Raw genomic sequence first — 13,762 nt, 5'->3', positions numbered from 1 at the left:
CTAGATTAAAATATCACACACAAAATAAGATTGCTGTGTTTCTTGGAAATGGTCAGCAGCCTCTGGCTTGTACTTTTTTTCCTAATTTAAGATAGTGTTTTTTAATCTACATTTCTTTTTTCTGACTATTCAAGTATAAAGTGTTGAGACATGTTGGGCAAAATGTGTGTATTCTGGTATGGATGCCACAAACTTTCTAAATCTATTTATAGTATTCAATAATTTGTAAAGGTTAACTGTAATCCAGACTGTAGTGTTAGCATTTTCCCTGCTGATATCAGTGTAGAAGACTGGCAGGCTTAGCCTTGTTGAAGGTTTGGGAGGGTTAGCAGCTTTCAAAGTGCTGCACAGCAGGGCCATGTATGGTTAAGTCCATATACATATCCACCTGATTGGTTAGACTGTGCTGCTAAGTGTTGTGACAGGTGTTGCCGAAAGCTACACCTGTTTTCCTGAGAATGCTGATTTAGTGGGAGTTCCAGGCACTGTCTGTGGGACTTGCAACATCATGCCAAGTAACCTGAGAAGGAATGATATCTAACTGATGGCTTGAGAGCTTTACACAATTTGATTGTGTTATGTGAAATGCTAAGTGTACTTTGGAGCTGCTAGGAAAGAAATTTAGCCAAAACTTCCTATATCTGTATTTGCTTAAGGCCCTTGTCACAGCAGCACTCTTGTACACATTTGCAGCCAGCTCTTACCCTTCTTTTACTGCATGAGCAAACAGCATGTGTACAAGTCAGTGAGAGGAGAATGAAGGAGCCAAGGCAGCCTGAGAAGAGCCTGTCTGCCTGCAGCAGACCTTCTTACCAAGATGTTGGGTGGTGGCTCTTGGGAGAGATCCATAAAGGAGGGCAGTGACATCCCCCACATCCGTAGAGGCAGCCACACACAGAGTGCCCTATAATTCATTCCAGTGCTGGAATCGGGATGTAATGTGGGGAAACCAATCTACCAAAATTGGGGAAGGGACGTTCCTGACCGAATCAACCTGTACCCATATAGTTCTCTGGTCGCCTTGCTAAAGTAGCTGGGGGGAGGAAAGAGGGAAAGGCAAAGCTGCCCCCTCCTCCCTCGCCCTTTCCCTCTCTTCTGATATCAGTCAAGAGGGTGGAATGGGGTAGGATGGGGTAAAATAGGAGAGGACAGGGAGAAAAGAGGTGTTGGGGAAAGGATGAGAAATGGTTGTAGAAGCAGGATGGAAAACCCATCTGGCTTTGCAGAAAGGAGGAATGTGAGGGTTAAATGCCAAAAGGCCTCATTAGCTACTAGCCAAGCCATACCATACAGCATATAGTTTATGGCAGTGGTGTCCAAACTTTTTTCAAAGAGGGCCAGATTTGATGAAGTGAAGGGCTGTGGGGGCCAACCAGAGGGCCAACCAAAGTTGTTGACTTTTTACCTTTTTTTAGGATTTTACCCCAAAGTTGGTGAACTTTTTTTAGGGTTGGAGTTGTTTAGGTTTTTACCCCAGGAAATAAACTGCCACAGGGGCTGGATTGGCCCCCGAAATGGACTTTGGGCATGCCTGGTTTATGGTATTTGCTTCTACAGTATGCAGTGATGGTATTAACTTGGATGGTTTTAAAATGTGATTAGACATACTGTATTCATGGAGGATAAGGCTATTAATGACCACTAGCCATGATGGCTATGTTCTACATCCACTGTTGAAGGCAGTATGCTTCTGTATAACAGTTGCTTGTAATCTCAGGTGGTCAGGAGTACTTTTGCACTTATGTCTGACAACTGGTTGGCCGCTGTCAATAGAATATGCTGGACTAGATAGGCCTTCTTTGGTCTTATTGTTGTCTTACATTAAGACAAGCTGTTACTAGCAGTGGTTGCTAAGAAATTACAAGATAATAACGGCTTGAGATCTGTGTAGGTTTGCTTGAAGACCATTAGAGTTCAACTTCTCCAGTGGTATTTATGAAGTTCAAATAGTTTTGACTAAAGCTTCTCTCCCAGTATTTCTCACAGCAAAATCTTATAAGTAATAAAATGGGATATATTCTCCTCCTTTCTGGATACCATGGGTGCTTATTATTTATCAACTGATTGGATTTCTAGTTTGTAAACTAAGCATGACATATTCATAGCATATTATGAGAGAGTGACTTGGGTTCAGAACATACTTTCCCATTAGTGTTTTTTATTAAAAAAACCACACCTACAGTTTTACTGTTAGTTGGATTTTAAACACGGCTTAGAATAGTAGTTTTCAAAGTTCCAAAGCCCAGGGAACTTTACTTATGTTGGTTTGTCTTCCAAGGAATGCCTTCACCTTGCAGGAAATTTTTATTTTCAACAAAATCTCTGGTTTACAAAACATGTTTAAATTTACAAAATAAGTTACACATTATAGAATGTTGGAGTGGAAGATGGAAGACAGAAAAAAAGCTGCTCAACCCTTTCTATGCTGGCTCAAAAATTCACAAAGAGAACAGCTTGTGGAGAGTGATTTCGGAGCTCAAACAGTGCCAGAGGGGGAAAGGATTAAGCTGCCTCTGCTTGCTTATGCTCCCTTCATTCCAGATCTCAGGGCAGTTTTGGCTTTTAAAAAGCCAAGAGAAAAAATAACGCCGAACCCTGTTTAATGTGCAGTGTGAGCCACAGGAGCTCTTAACCTGGATTAGTTATGACTTTACTTGTTAAATGATCATTTGAGTGCCTTGCAAGGTAGATCATTCCTTATCTTCTGTCCATCCTTGTTCTAGGATATGCTCTCAGTTCACACAGGGCTGGTGCCTACAAACTGTCCTCACAAATTCTTTTGTGGCTATTTTTAATTGCCAGAGAAAATAGGTAGTGGTCAATGAGCTATCATAGTTTCTGACAGAAACCCCCATCTCTTAGAAAAGTCTGTAGCAATTATAAAGGGCAGGGGAAGAGGGGAAGCTAGCCCTCATAGAGTAGGCCCATTGACTTTGGGATAGAACTGCATGTGTTTAACAATACTAAAGTATCAGTGTATATGGATACACTTATTTCAGTGGCTCTGGTTGTAAAATAGTGTGTACCTTCTTAATGCAAATTTGCGATTAAAAAATTATGGCAAGTTTAGTATTGTCTGTGTGAATTTTCCAATTGTATTTCAGACTTTAAGAAAGAAAGGCCTTAATGGTTGTGAGAGCCCTGATGCTGACGATTACTTTGAGCACAGTCCACTATCGGAGGACAGATTCAGCAAACTAAATGAAGATAGTGATTTTATTTTCAAGCGAGGCCCTGTAAGTACTTTTCTTAGCTCCTACTTTTTATTTGTTGATTCTTTTTATTAACTTCATTATTTAGGCTCTGAACAAGAAGGAAAACAGAGGGTGCGACAGCCCGGACCCTGACACTTCATATGTGCTCACGCCACATACAGAAGAAAAATATAAAAAAATTAATGAAGAGTTTGATAATATGATGCGGAATCATAAAATCGCAGTGAGTACTGTGGTATGGCTTGTGACTTTATTATATGCATGAGAACATTTTGCAACATCTCCTTAACTTTGAAAGCTACATTAAAGATGACATTGTGGTACGAGCTTATAAAGCAGAAATGTTCATGCAAGATGCATGAATCTGAGACAGAAATCTTGGGATTTTTGTATGAACTCTGAGAAAGGCACTTTGTATGCTATATGTGAGTTAGAAGGCAGCAGGAAAAGCCTCTTACACAGTCCACTTCCTAAGAAGCACTGCTTTCATTAAATTTCTGGTCACAGAGAAACAAAAATGCTTACAGTGTCTACTTTGTTAGCTGAAATCAAACAAGGCCTAGTACAAACCTTTCAGGCCTAGAGAAATCCATTCTGTACAGGCTCCTGTCTTTCTTCAGTCTTTTCTCAGTAAACTACAGTGGGACCTTGGTTCTCCAATGGCTTGGCTCCTGAAAAACCCGGAAGTGAGTGTTCCAGTTTGCGAATGTTTTTCGGAAGCCGAATATCTGATGCAGCTTCTGATTGAGTGCAGGAAGTTCCTGCAGCCAATCGGATGCTGTGCCTTGGTTTTCGAACGGTTCCCGGAATGTGTCTTGGTTTTCGAATGGGCTCCCGGAATGGATTAAATTCGAAAACCAAGGTACCACAGTAGTTGTTTTCTGTTATTTTGCCATGTATCATCCTAGATCTGTGAAAAATATGCTGCGATATTTTTATATTAATATATTTTCAGAATTGGGTATTCCTTGGTATAGAAATCAGATGCCTTTGAAGTAAAAGTACACTAAACCTGTAACTCTTAAAAAGTTAAGGCAGTCTGTATATTGTGATCAGTTGTTTTTGTCCCTCACTAAGAAAATCGTTGAAAGAGAGAGGATTATCAGCATATGCCATTGAGTAATTGGTCAGATAATTATTGTCCTTAGTCTATAAGGGAAGCCATATTTGAGTGTGATTTTGTTTTGAGAAACCTTTGTAAGCCACTTTGAGAGTGTTTAAGACCATAAAGCAGGATATAAGCATTCTACATAAATGAAAATAAACATGATTGCACAACTATAATTTCCCAATTTTGTCGGCAGAAGCTATGACATTTTTTTAAAAACCTTGTTAGTTTCTATTGCTAAATATGTCCTAATATTCTTTCATTTTGTTGATTCCAAGACTAGCATTCTGTACACACCAAAAGAAGGTTTTTTTAAAAAAAAATAAAGTCCTGTGATTTATTACTCTTTTAAATGAATTGCTAAAGGAATTTTTCAGTGTGCTATTTAAGGCAAAATTCTACCTTGTAGTGATGATGTGTTGCTCATTTTTTTGTTGCTTCTTATTTTATATAGCACCATCCAAGTATATGGCATTTGAAAAGGAGAGGTCCCTGTCATGACAGCCTTACAATCTAAAAATTGATATAAGGGCCATAGCAAGAGGTAGTGCGGGTGGTAGTGAATTGTGGAAGAATATGCAGTCATTTCTGTTACATGTTTTTAGGTATAGTTGAATAGATTCTGGGGACTAGAGACCAAACAATTCTCAGATGGGTTTTTGAGGAAGGATTTCAAAGAAACTGGATTTAACATAATATGTAATGCTTGCATGTATTTTATCATAGTACTTTAAAAAAAAAGCCACATAAATTGCATTCCTTCAAATCCAATCTTAAGCTAAATTGTAAAGAATTTTGCATTAATTTATTCATTTCTTACTTGAAATAGTTTTACTAATGAATACAAATATAATAGCACAACTCTCTAGCTTTTTTGGAACTTTCAGCATAGTTCTATAGAAATACCGTACATAATGTGAAGAATCAGGTTTGCCTTGGAACTTTTAAAGTTGAAATAGTATGCTGTATTTTCCAGTAACATCCTTTCCTCCCTCTTTCATTGCATGCTTAAGTGCTCTCAAATACCGTTTCTGATTGCAAAGGGATAATTTTCATTTTCTGCAATAATCAAAATGCTTCTTAAAAGTTTGCTAGAAAGTTACGGGCAGATGCGCAGAACATCTTTCATTTTCTACATACGATATTTTGTAAAACATATCTCCATGTGATCAACTTGGAGTGATTATCTGTAGCTCTTGGTAATTATCGGTATCTCTAACCAGTTTTGAGAGTGCTAAGTGTGGTTTGTATGTAACAAATTTGAACAGTTTGCATTACATAATTAAGATGTGTGTGTTCTGTATGTATGCTTCAAAACTCCTTTTAGAAACCAAGAAGCTGTTTTCTAACATTTTGATTAGAACTTCAGGAAAGTGTAGCTCTTTAAATCTCACATGATTTCCCCCCGCTCTTTTCAGCCTGGGTTACCTCCGCAGAACTTCTCAATGTCGGTCACTGTTCCTGTGTCCAGCCCCAATACTTTAACCTACAGTAATCCTGGGAGTTCCCTTGTATCCCCAGCACTGGCAGCAAGTTCTACCTTGACAGACTCTACCATGCTGACCCCTCCTCAAGCCTCATTGCATCGAAATGTGTCACCAGGTGGTCCTCAGAGACCACCAAGTACCGGCAGTGCAAGTAAGCATTCCTCCCTCACCCCAAGTTTCAGCAAGCTCTCACTCTTTACTTTTGCACATTGCATTATCTGAGTGAAATAAATAATCTTCCTCTGTATCCCCCAATTAGGTGGTATGCTGTCCACAACTGATCTCTCGGTGCCAAATGGAGCTGGTTCGAGCCCAGTGGGTAAGTTTCAAAGTTTTGCATTTTGAATACTGCAAGAGGCTTACCGTATTTTTCGCTCTATAACACGCACCTGACCATAACACGCACATCGTTTTTAGAGGAGAAAAACAAGGGAAAAAATATTCTGAATGAAACAGTGGACGTATCATTTTTGTGCTTCATGCTGTGGCCACAGACATGTGATCTGATGGTGAATTTGGGGTGACCCAATGCAAAAATCCTGAGAATCCCTGTGGATCCATGCTTTGTAACCACGTTTTTGCACCATTGCAGCCCCAGGCAACAGTGGGTGCGTGATTTTTTTGGGGGGGGGGGGCAGGCTGTAGCCATGGACATGCTATGTGCTCTGATGGTGAATTTTGGCTGACCCAATGCAAAGATCCTGAGGATCCATGTGGACCCATACTTTTTAACCACGTTTTTGCACCATTGCAGCCCCAGGCAACAGTGGGTGCGTGATTTTTTTTTGGGGGGGGACAGGCTGTAGCCATGGACATGCTATGTGCTCTGATGGTGAATTTTGGCTGACCCAATGCAAAGATCCTGAGGATCCATGTGGATCCATGCTTTGTAACCACGTTTTTGCACCATTGCAGCCCCAGGCAACAATGGGTGTGTGATTTTGGGGGGGCAGGCTGTAGCCATGGACATGCTGTGTGCTCTGATGGTGAATTTGGGGTGACCCAATGCAAAGATCCTGAGGATCCATGAGGATCCATGCTTTGTAACCACATTTTAAGTGGGGAGGGAAGGAAAAACACAGAAGGCTAAGAATGCAGGAGAAGGGCTATAACGTGAGGAAAGGAAGGCAAAAGTTTCCCCCCACCCACCCACACAAGCCAGCCAGTGTGTGCTCTCTCTCTCTCTCTCTCTCCCTCTTTAAATGGAAGAAAGCATATTTGAATGCTGTGTGTCTCCAAAAACAAAAAGCAGGAAGTCAAATCAGAATTTTAAGCCGAACCTGTAATCTCTCTTCCCTTCACAAACATTGTTCCCTCCGGAGCAGGGAGAGGATAGAAGTACGGACGCTCTGCTTTCCCCTCTACTTGCCTGGAGGGGAGGGGCTTCCCCTGCTCTTTGTTCCGTTTGAGCAAACACAGCAACGAAACAGAGAGGGCGGGCAGTAAGACCCTGAGGCAGAATGCAGGAAAGCAGCAGCTTCCTGTCTCACGGAGCTCCCTTCTCCCTGAAGCGCGGTTTGATTTTTGCCTCATTTTTCGGCTCCAGGGACCACACATTCGCTCCATAACACGCACAGACATTTCCCCTTCCTTTTTAGGAGAAAAAATCTGCGTGTTATAGAGCGAAAAATACGGTAATTGGCTTAGGAACGGATGAAGAAATCAAAGCAAAGACTGTTTCTTTCAGGACTGACTCTTCTGAGCTGTGGGAAAGGATATCTGCTACTTTTTATGTTTTGCTTGTTATATGTAATATGTTCTTGGATATGTCCTTTTTGGTGTAAGTGCTTAGAAAATGTGGTTACCTTAAATTTTGGCATCCAAAGTCGTAATGAGACTTGAATCTTCCTAGTAGTTTCTTCTATTTCAGTGTTTCCCAACCGGTGTTCCGCGGCACACTAGTGTGCCGTGAGACACCGGCTGGTGTGCCGTGGGAGGGAGGCGGGCGAGTCGGGCGGCGAGAGGCGGCGGCGGCGAGGATCCGCGTCGAGCCGGGGGCGGCTCCGCGGTGGTGGTGCCGAGCGGCAGGGCAGCGCGCGCAAAAGGGAGGAGCGCGAGACAGCGGAGGAGGAGGAGGCCGGCATGTCCGGGCAGCAGCAGCAACAGCAGCAGCAGCAACTCCCGGCGACGGCTCCTCCTCCGCCCGCTATCGCCGCCACCACCACAACAGCCGCCGCCGCCTCAGCTGCCGCCGTCCCTCAGTCCCTCGCTCTGCTGCCTCCTCCCACCTCGGCAAGGGGAAGGGAAAAAACGTTCACTTTTGTGCGTCCCTCCCGGCGTGACGCTGCGCGCTGACGTCACGGGGCGGGGCTTTAATGGTGGTGTGCCGCGAGATTTTTTTCCGGTAAACAGGTGTGCCGTTGCCCAAAAACGTTTGGGAAACACTGTTCTATTTTGAACTAAGTGCACTGTTGAAGGGAATTAGCTACAAGGATGATAGAGCCCATGGGCATGTTTTTATCTCTTTCTGCTTCTCGAATAACTCTGAGCTTTTTGCTTTTGCCAGTTGGTAGTTTGCGTAACTTTCTGTAAATCGCACTGAAAAAGAGCAGTCTCCAAAGGGGTGGGGGTGGCATCAATCTGTAGGCCTGCATGTCAGTTTGACTTTCGAAGGGGAGCTCCAGATATTTTCCTTGCACTTGTTGACAAAGTGGAGAGTGGTGCTGCTTGCTTCAATCAGTGTAGAGGCATCTGTGTTCCAGTTCTCAAATTACCGGAAGATGGCATGAACACCTGCTGTCAATATTACGTGCCCACTCACAACATCATTTGATGGGGAAGGATCAGTTAGCTCAGGTCAGAGAGCATAGAATCATTCCTGTGAAATCAATTGATTTTCCTATTAGAGCCCAGTTTTCCAGTATCACTGTTATAAGTTAAAACAAAAATGTCTGGAAGTCCTTTGATAACAAAGACTGTATGTATGTGAATTTAAGGTTGCAGATGGCATGTTGGCAATGAGAACCTTAGCCCTTCCTGCTTTTGCTCTGGCATTCTGCAGAACTGTTAATTCTAGTAAAAGCTTAGGCATGAAAATGGATATAAATTAGGCTGCAGTTCATTTACTTTTTATGCAGTATTTATGAATGACAGAATTTTAGAAAATGTATCTATTAAAGGTTTTTAAACAAAAAAATACAATGCAATGTGATTTAAAAGGTAGCATACAATTGCAAAAGAGATTTTCCTGTTACAATACAATTATCATTAAGAAACTCAATTCACAGGTAAATTCACATCCAGGTATGGAGGGTTCTCCATGTTGTCATACAGTGTGGTGCAGACCGGTGAAGATTAATAGTTAATTAATGAAACTTTAAAAAGGGGGCCAAACTTCATCAAACCAGTTATGTTTCATGATGCCTTGTACCACTCACAAATGTTTGGAGAAGGCTATGGACCAAATAACACTCATCTACTGCTCTCTAGAGGGCCCATTAACTGACTTCCAACACTTACCAACTTTTTTTTATATCCACTGTCAAAAGATGCACAACTAGTTCTTTGGTTGGTGTACAGAAAACCTGGATGGTGTACAGTGCCATTGAAGGAGTACCTTTATGGATGCATCTTGGATTCTGGCATATCCTCCGCATATCCTTTCCCAATCTACATCTTCAGTGCACATCTATATCTCCTTCCCTGAAGACCTGTTTCGTCACCCACTGATTACTTAATAAGCAGTATATAGATTACTGAAGCAGATGGTCTCAGTTGCTGGCTCAATCTGATGCATAAACCTTCAAACAGTGTCCAGGACCATAGCATGCCACCCTTTCTCATAAGCTCCCTCCTTCCCAAAGGACTACACCTGCTTAAATTGGAGCCACAAGGCTTTAACACCTTGTAACTTCTCCCTCAAAATGTTCTTTGGTGAGGTGGCCCTTCACCACAACATCTCTAATTCTATACAAATGCTTAGATTTCCATTCTTTAAATTGAGTATATTTATATTTGTGCCTAAATTCAGGGTGATCCAGTGGAGGGGGGGAGTCAGGGGAGAGAATGCTGGTGCCAAACAATCACTCCAAGACTTCCAAACTTCCATTGTAGCCTTGAAAAATGAAAGATTAAGCATGAACTATTAGCTACCATTATAACAACTCTGTAATGCAGATGATAGTGGCTCCTTTTGGATGCAATTTTGTAAGCAAGGAGTGCTTAACTCTCCACTCCCCTTCCTCCCTTTGACACATGCTGATCCTGGTTAGCTGAAGTGATGCTTTCTTTTTACATTCAAACCATGGTTTAAAATCCCGGTTAGTAAACTGACATTAAACCACACTTCCCTGTTTGGCATGTAGAGGATCAGCATGTCAACGAAGAGAGAAGAGGACTGGGGAGTGTGCAGGACAGATGCTTCCACAGAGCTTCCTAAACTATTGCTTAGCAAGCTGAGTGTGTTACTTCCAAACTAGGGCAGTAAATCTAGCAGCATTTTAAGCCCATCAGAAGTGAAACTCTGCCACTTCCTGGATCTGCCCCCCCCCCCCCCGCCAACTTGGTAATAAATTTAAATATGTCACTGTAGCTTTTAGCTAGGGCATTCAAGTTTCACTGTATTACTGAACGGTCATCATCCAGTATTTAGTCAGGATGCTGTGACTTGTCAGTTACTTGCCAGTGACACACTGTGGCAGGTGGGAATTAACCTCCGCCATCCTGAAAATACAAACTGAAGTCTAGCAGATGCATTCTGAAAGAGGGACCCACTTAAACTGGAATACGAATTAATAACAAACCACAGGCATTTGTTACATTACTTTATTTATCTAAATATGTTTAGGTCACCTTTTAGGACAAAGCTGTCGCATGGCAACTTACCCAAAACCACAAGTATGTATATAATAATCCAAAAATGTAGTAAACATTTCAACAATAACAGTCAGCATTAAACCATTTAAAACAGATGAAATGTTTCATTTTTTCATTCAGCATTGTTGTTGTTGTTGTTGTTTAGTCGTTTAGTCGTGTCCGACTCTTCGTGACCCCATGGACCAGAGCACGCCAGGCACTTCTGTCCTCCACTGCCTCCCGCAGTTTGATCAAACTCATGCTAGTAGCTTCAAGGACACCATCCAACCATCTCATTCTCTGTCGTCCCCTTCTCCTTGTGCCCTCCATCTTTCCCAACATCAGGGTCTTTTCCAGGGAGTCTTCTCTTCTCATGAGGTGGCCAAAGTATTGGAGCCTCAGCTTCACGATCTGTCCTTCCAGTGAGCACTCAGGGCTGATTTCCTTCAGAATGGAGAGGTTTGATCTTCTTGCAGTCCGTGGGACTCTCAAGAGTCTCCTCCAGCACCATAATTCAGAAGCATCAATTCTTCGGCGATCAGCCTTCTTTATGGTCCAGCTCTCACTTCCATACATCACTACTGGGAAAACCATGGCTTTAACTATACGGACCTTTGTTGGCAATGGGTCTTTAAAAGCATGTACTGATGGTACCATATGCCCATTTGTTGGAATAGAATTCCACAAATGTGGGCCCACCATGAGAAGCGCCTGTCTTTTGTGCACACTAACTGAATTGATATAAATGGCAGACCTATTATAGACTCTCTGAAGCTGATTTTAGAGCATGGGCAAGTTCATACAGGTGAAGGCAGGTCCTTCTAAGGTAATGTGACCCCAAATCAGTGGCAACTTTAAAGATCATTACTAAATTGGCCTAGAAATCCATGGGCAACCAGTGCAAAGGGTTGCCCAATTCCCCCATCAACATATAGATGGGCACATGTTTGTTTAGTTTATTTACTGACGTGCTATAATCTTATAAGGTTGCTAATAAGTAGTCCTCTGGGCAACTCCACAGCATAAAATGGCAACATGGAATTGAAAATCCAGTATCATGAAAGTAGCTTACACCAGTTGAACATTCTACATAGTCTTCAAAAGCAGACACGTATTCAAGTCTGGATGTTATTAGTGCATGTGTAGCGTAGTTTAGGGTAAACCCTATCTAGGTAAAATCACATATGCCGCATCATCCTGAACACATACTGTAAAAGGCATCCTAGCCACTGCTGGATTTCCACAGACAACACAAAGTGCAGGAGAACCCCCAAACTCTGAGGAAGTTACATCAGGGGAGGGATGTAACCCCACCCTAGTCTGGTTCCAAACATCCATACACTTTGGTTGGTTTCCACAGTCTTTCTGTGTTGTCTTGATTAAATTTTAGCTTGAATGGTTTCATTCATCCCAAAACTGAATCCAAACACCACTTCAAGGGTTTCACAGCCTCCCTGGGATGAGTATGTCAAAACAAGAGCTAGAGCTGTGTGTTGTCTTCATACTGATGAAAATTGCACCCTAAATCTCCAGATAACTTCTTTTAGCAAGTGGTAATATTTCAAACTAGATCTTAATTCTTCTTTTGCAATTCCCTATTTTCTCTCTTCTCCTTGATGCTCTTTAGATTTTTCAGTGGCAACATTGGAGCTGCTCTTCCAAGGATTCATCCTGCTACTCTGCTGTAATATTTGAAAACACGTTGACCAATGATGATTCCAATCACATAGGTCCTTATCACACATTTGTCACCAAAGCAGAATTCAGGGGTTGATAGTTGAGTGGTGAAGTGGAGTGCAGTTTTCCATTACACAGGGTCTTCTTACATAGGAACAATATTGGAACATAGGAAGCTGCCTTATACTGAGTCAGACCATTGGTCCCTCTAGCTGACTGGCAGCAGCTAACCAGGATTTTAGGAAGGGTTCTGTTCCAGGTCTACCTGGAGGTGCTGGGGATTAATCCTGGGACCTTTTGTGTGCAAATGAGGTGCTCTATTACTGAACTTTGCCTCTTTCTCCTAAACTCTTAAACATTACTGTGTGAATTAAACCGCAGAAAAATGGTTTAACATCACTCCTGTAACATCTAAAGAATACTGTAGTATAGTCAGTTAAAGATCTGAGTGTGATGGGCACCTCCCTTAGAAGTATTGAAATGTTAATCTCCTGTGGAAAACAGTCATTCTTAGGTTGTCTCAAGGCTGAACAAATACTAATATCTGTAATTAAGGCTGAAAAAACCAGTCATGCATCAAATTGTATCTCTCTTCTCCTCCACCCAGAGGGTACAGTTTTGTGGACGCTTAAAGCAAGAAGAGAGACAGTTAAGATTGTATTGAAGCCAGAAGTTAAAATCTTCATGTTTCAAAGAACTGTTCATTTAGCTCTTGTTTTAATTTATGAATTCATATTGTCCCAACAATTAAGGAGCTTTGAGTTTTTACACTGAGCCATATCCCTTATCAGATGTTTGGTGCTTATATCCAAAGTTAAATTGTCTGAAGGGAATGTGTTCTAACAATTGGCTTTCTTATAATTTATGCTAGAAATTAATGTGATAATGAACTCCCTCTGAGGCACTGAGACAGAACCAGGGTTTTAGTCTGCCTGGGAGACTGTTAAGGGGCACCTGCTCTGTGTGGCAGATAATAATCTAATATGAGACAGGCACCTGATGCAGTTTTGCTTTACAAAACTCAAATGTTGCATATTTGGGTGGAGGCAGGGGCAGGGGCAGTGGCACATTGCCAAGCACAGGCACTCTTGGCCCCAGGGCAATATCAGTTTAGATCTAACCTTGGTCTTCGGTTCGCAATTAGCTAATTACTGGGGTTGGCCTATTTTCCAAAAGCCAAGCTGCGGATCCCCTACTTTTGAAAAAATTGATAAATCTATTGTAGTTACATCTGCAAGGCAATTTTTTGAACAAAATGTGGTGTAGCCTCTAGTAAGCAGAGGATTTTAGGTATACTAAAAAACAGACTAGGGTTGAGGAATATATGGTTTTCAACATCATGATATATCAGCAGCTAAACATTGTGATATTCTGACATATCACAGTGTCTGAAATTTGGAGATCGGGTAGATGGGGTGCACGCAGATCAGATGTGAGGGTGAGGGGAAGAAGTAGCCACAAAGATCAGATGGGGGGAGGAG

The 13,762-nt window shown here is 41.9% G+C and overlaps 1 protein-coding gene across 9 annotated transcripts in view; it reads left to right on the top strand.

The window, feature by feature from the left end:
- The window catches only part of MEF2A (myocyte enhancer factor 2A), an 86,809-nt gene that overhangs the window by 51,001 nt on the left and 22,046 nt on the right, over nucleotides 1-13,762 (top strand). For 6 of the 9 annotated variants that reach the window (XM_082198587.1, XM_082198591.1, XM_082198586.1 and 3 more), the window contains 3 exons: nucleotides 3,301-3,438; nucleotides 5,742-5,961; nucleotides 6,070-6,129. In XM_082198587.1, coding sequence (XP_082054713.1) covers nucleotides 3,301-3,438; nucleotides 5,742-5,961; nucleotides 6,070-6,129 — 418 coding nt within the window. Of the gene's footprint in view, nucleotides 1-3,104; nucleotides 3,237-3,300; nucleotides 3,439-5,741; nucleotides 5,962-6,069; nucleotides 6,130-13,762 lie in introns of all 9 variants that reach the window. The other 3 variants (XM_082198590.1, XM_082198592.1, XM_082198594.1) reach the window with 1 other exon arrangement.

This window comes from Podarcis vaucheri (assembly GCF_965113315.1).
Source record: "Podarcis vaucheri genome assembly, chromosome: 14".
In the NCBI taxonomy this organism is placed as follows: Eukaryota; Metazoa; Chordata; class Lepidosauria; order Squamata; family Lacertidae; genus Podarcis; species Podarcis vaucheri.
This window is presented reverse-complemented; position numbering and strand designations above follow the sequence as displayed.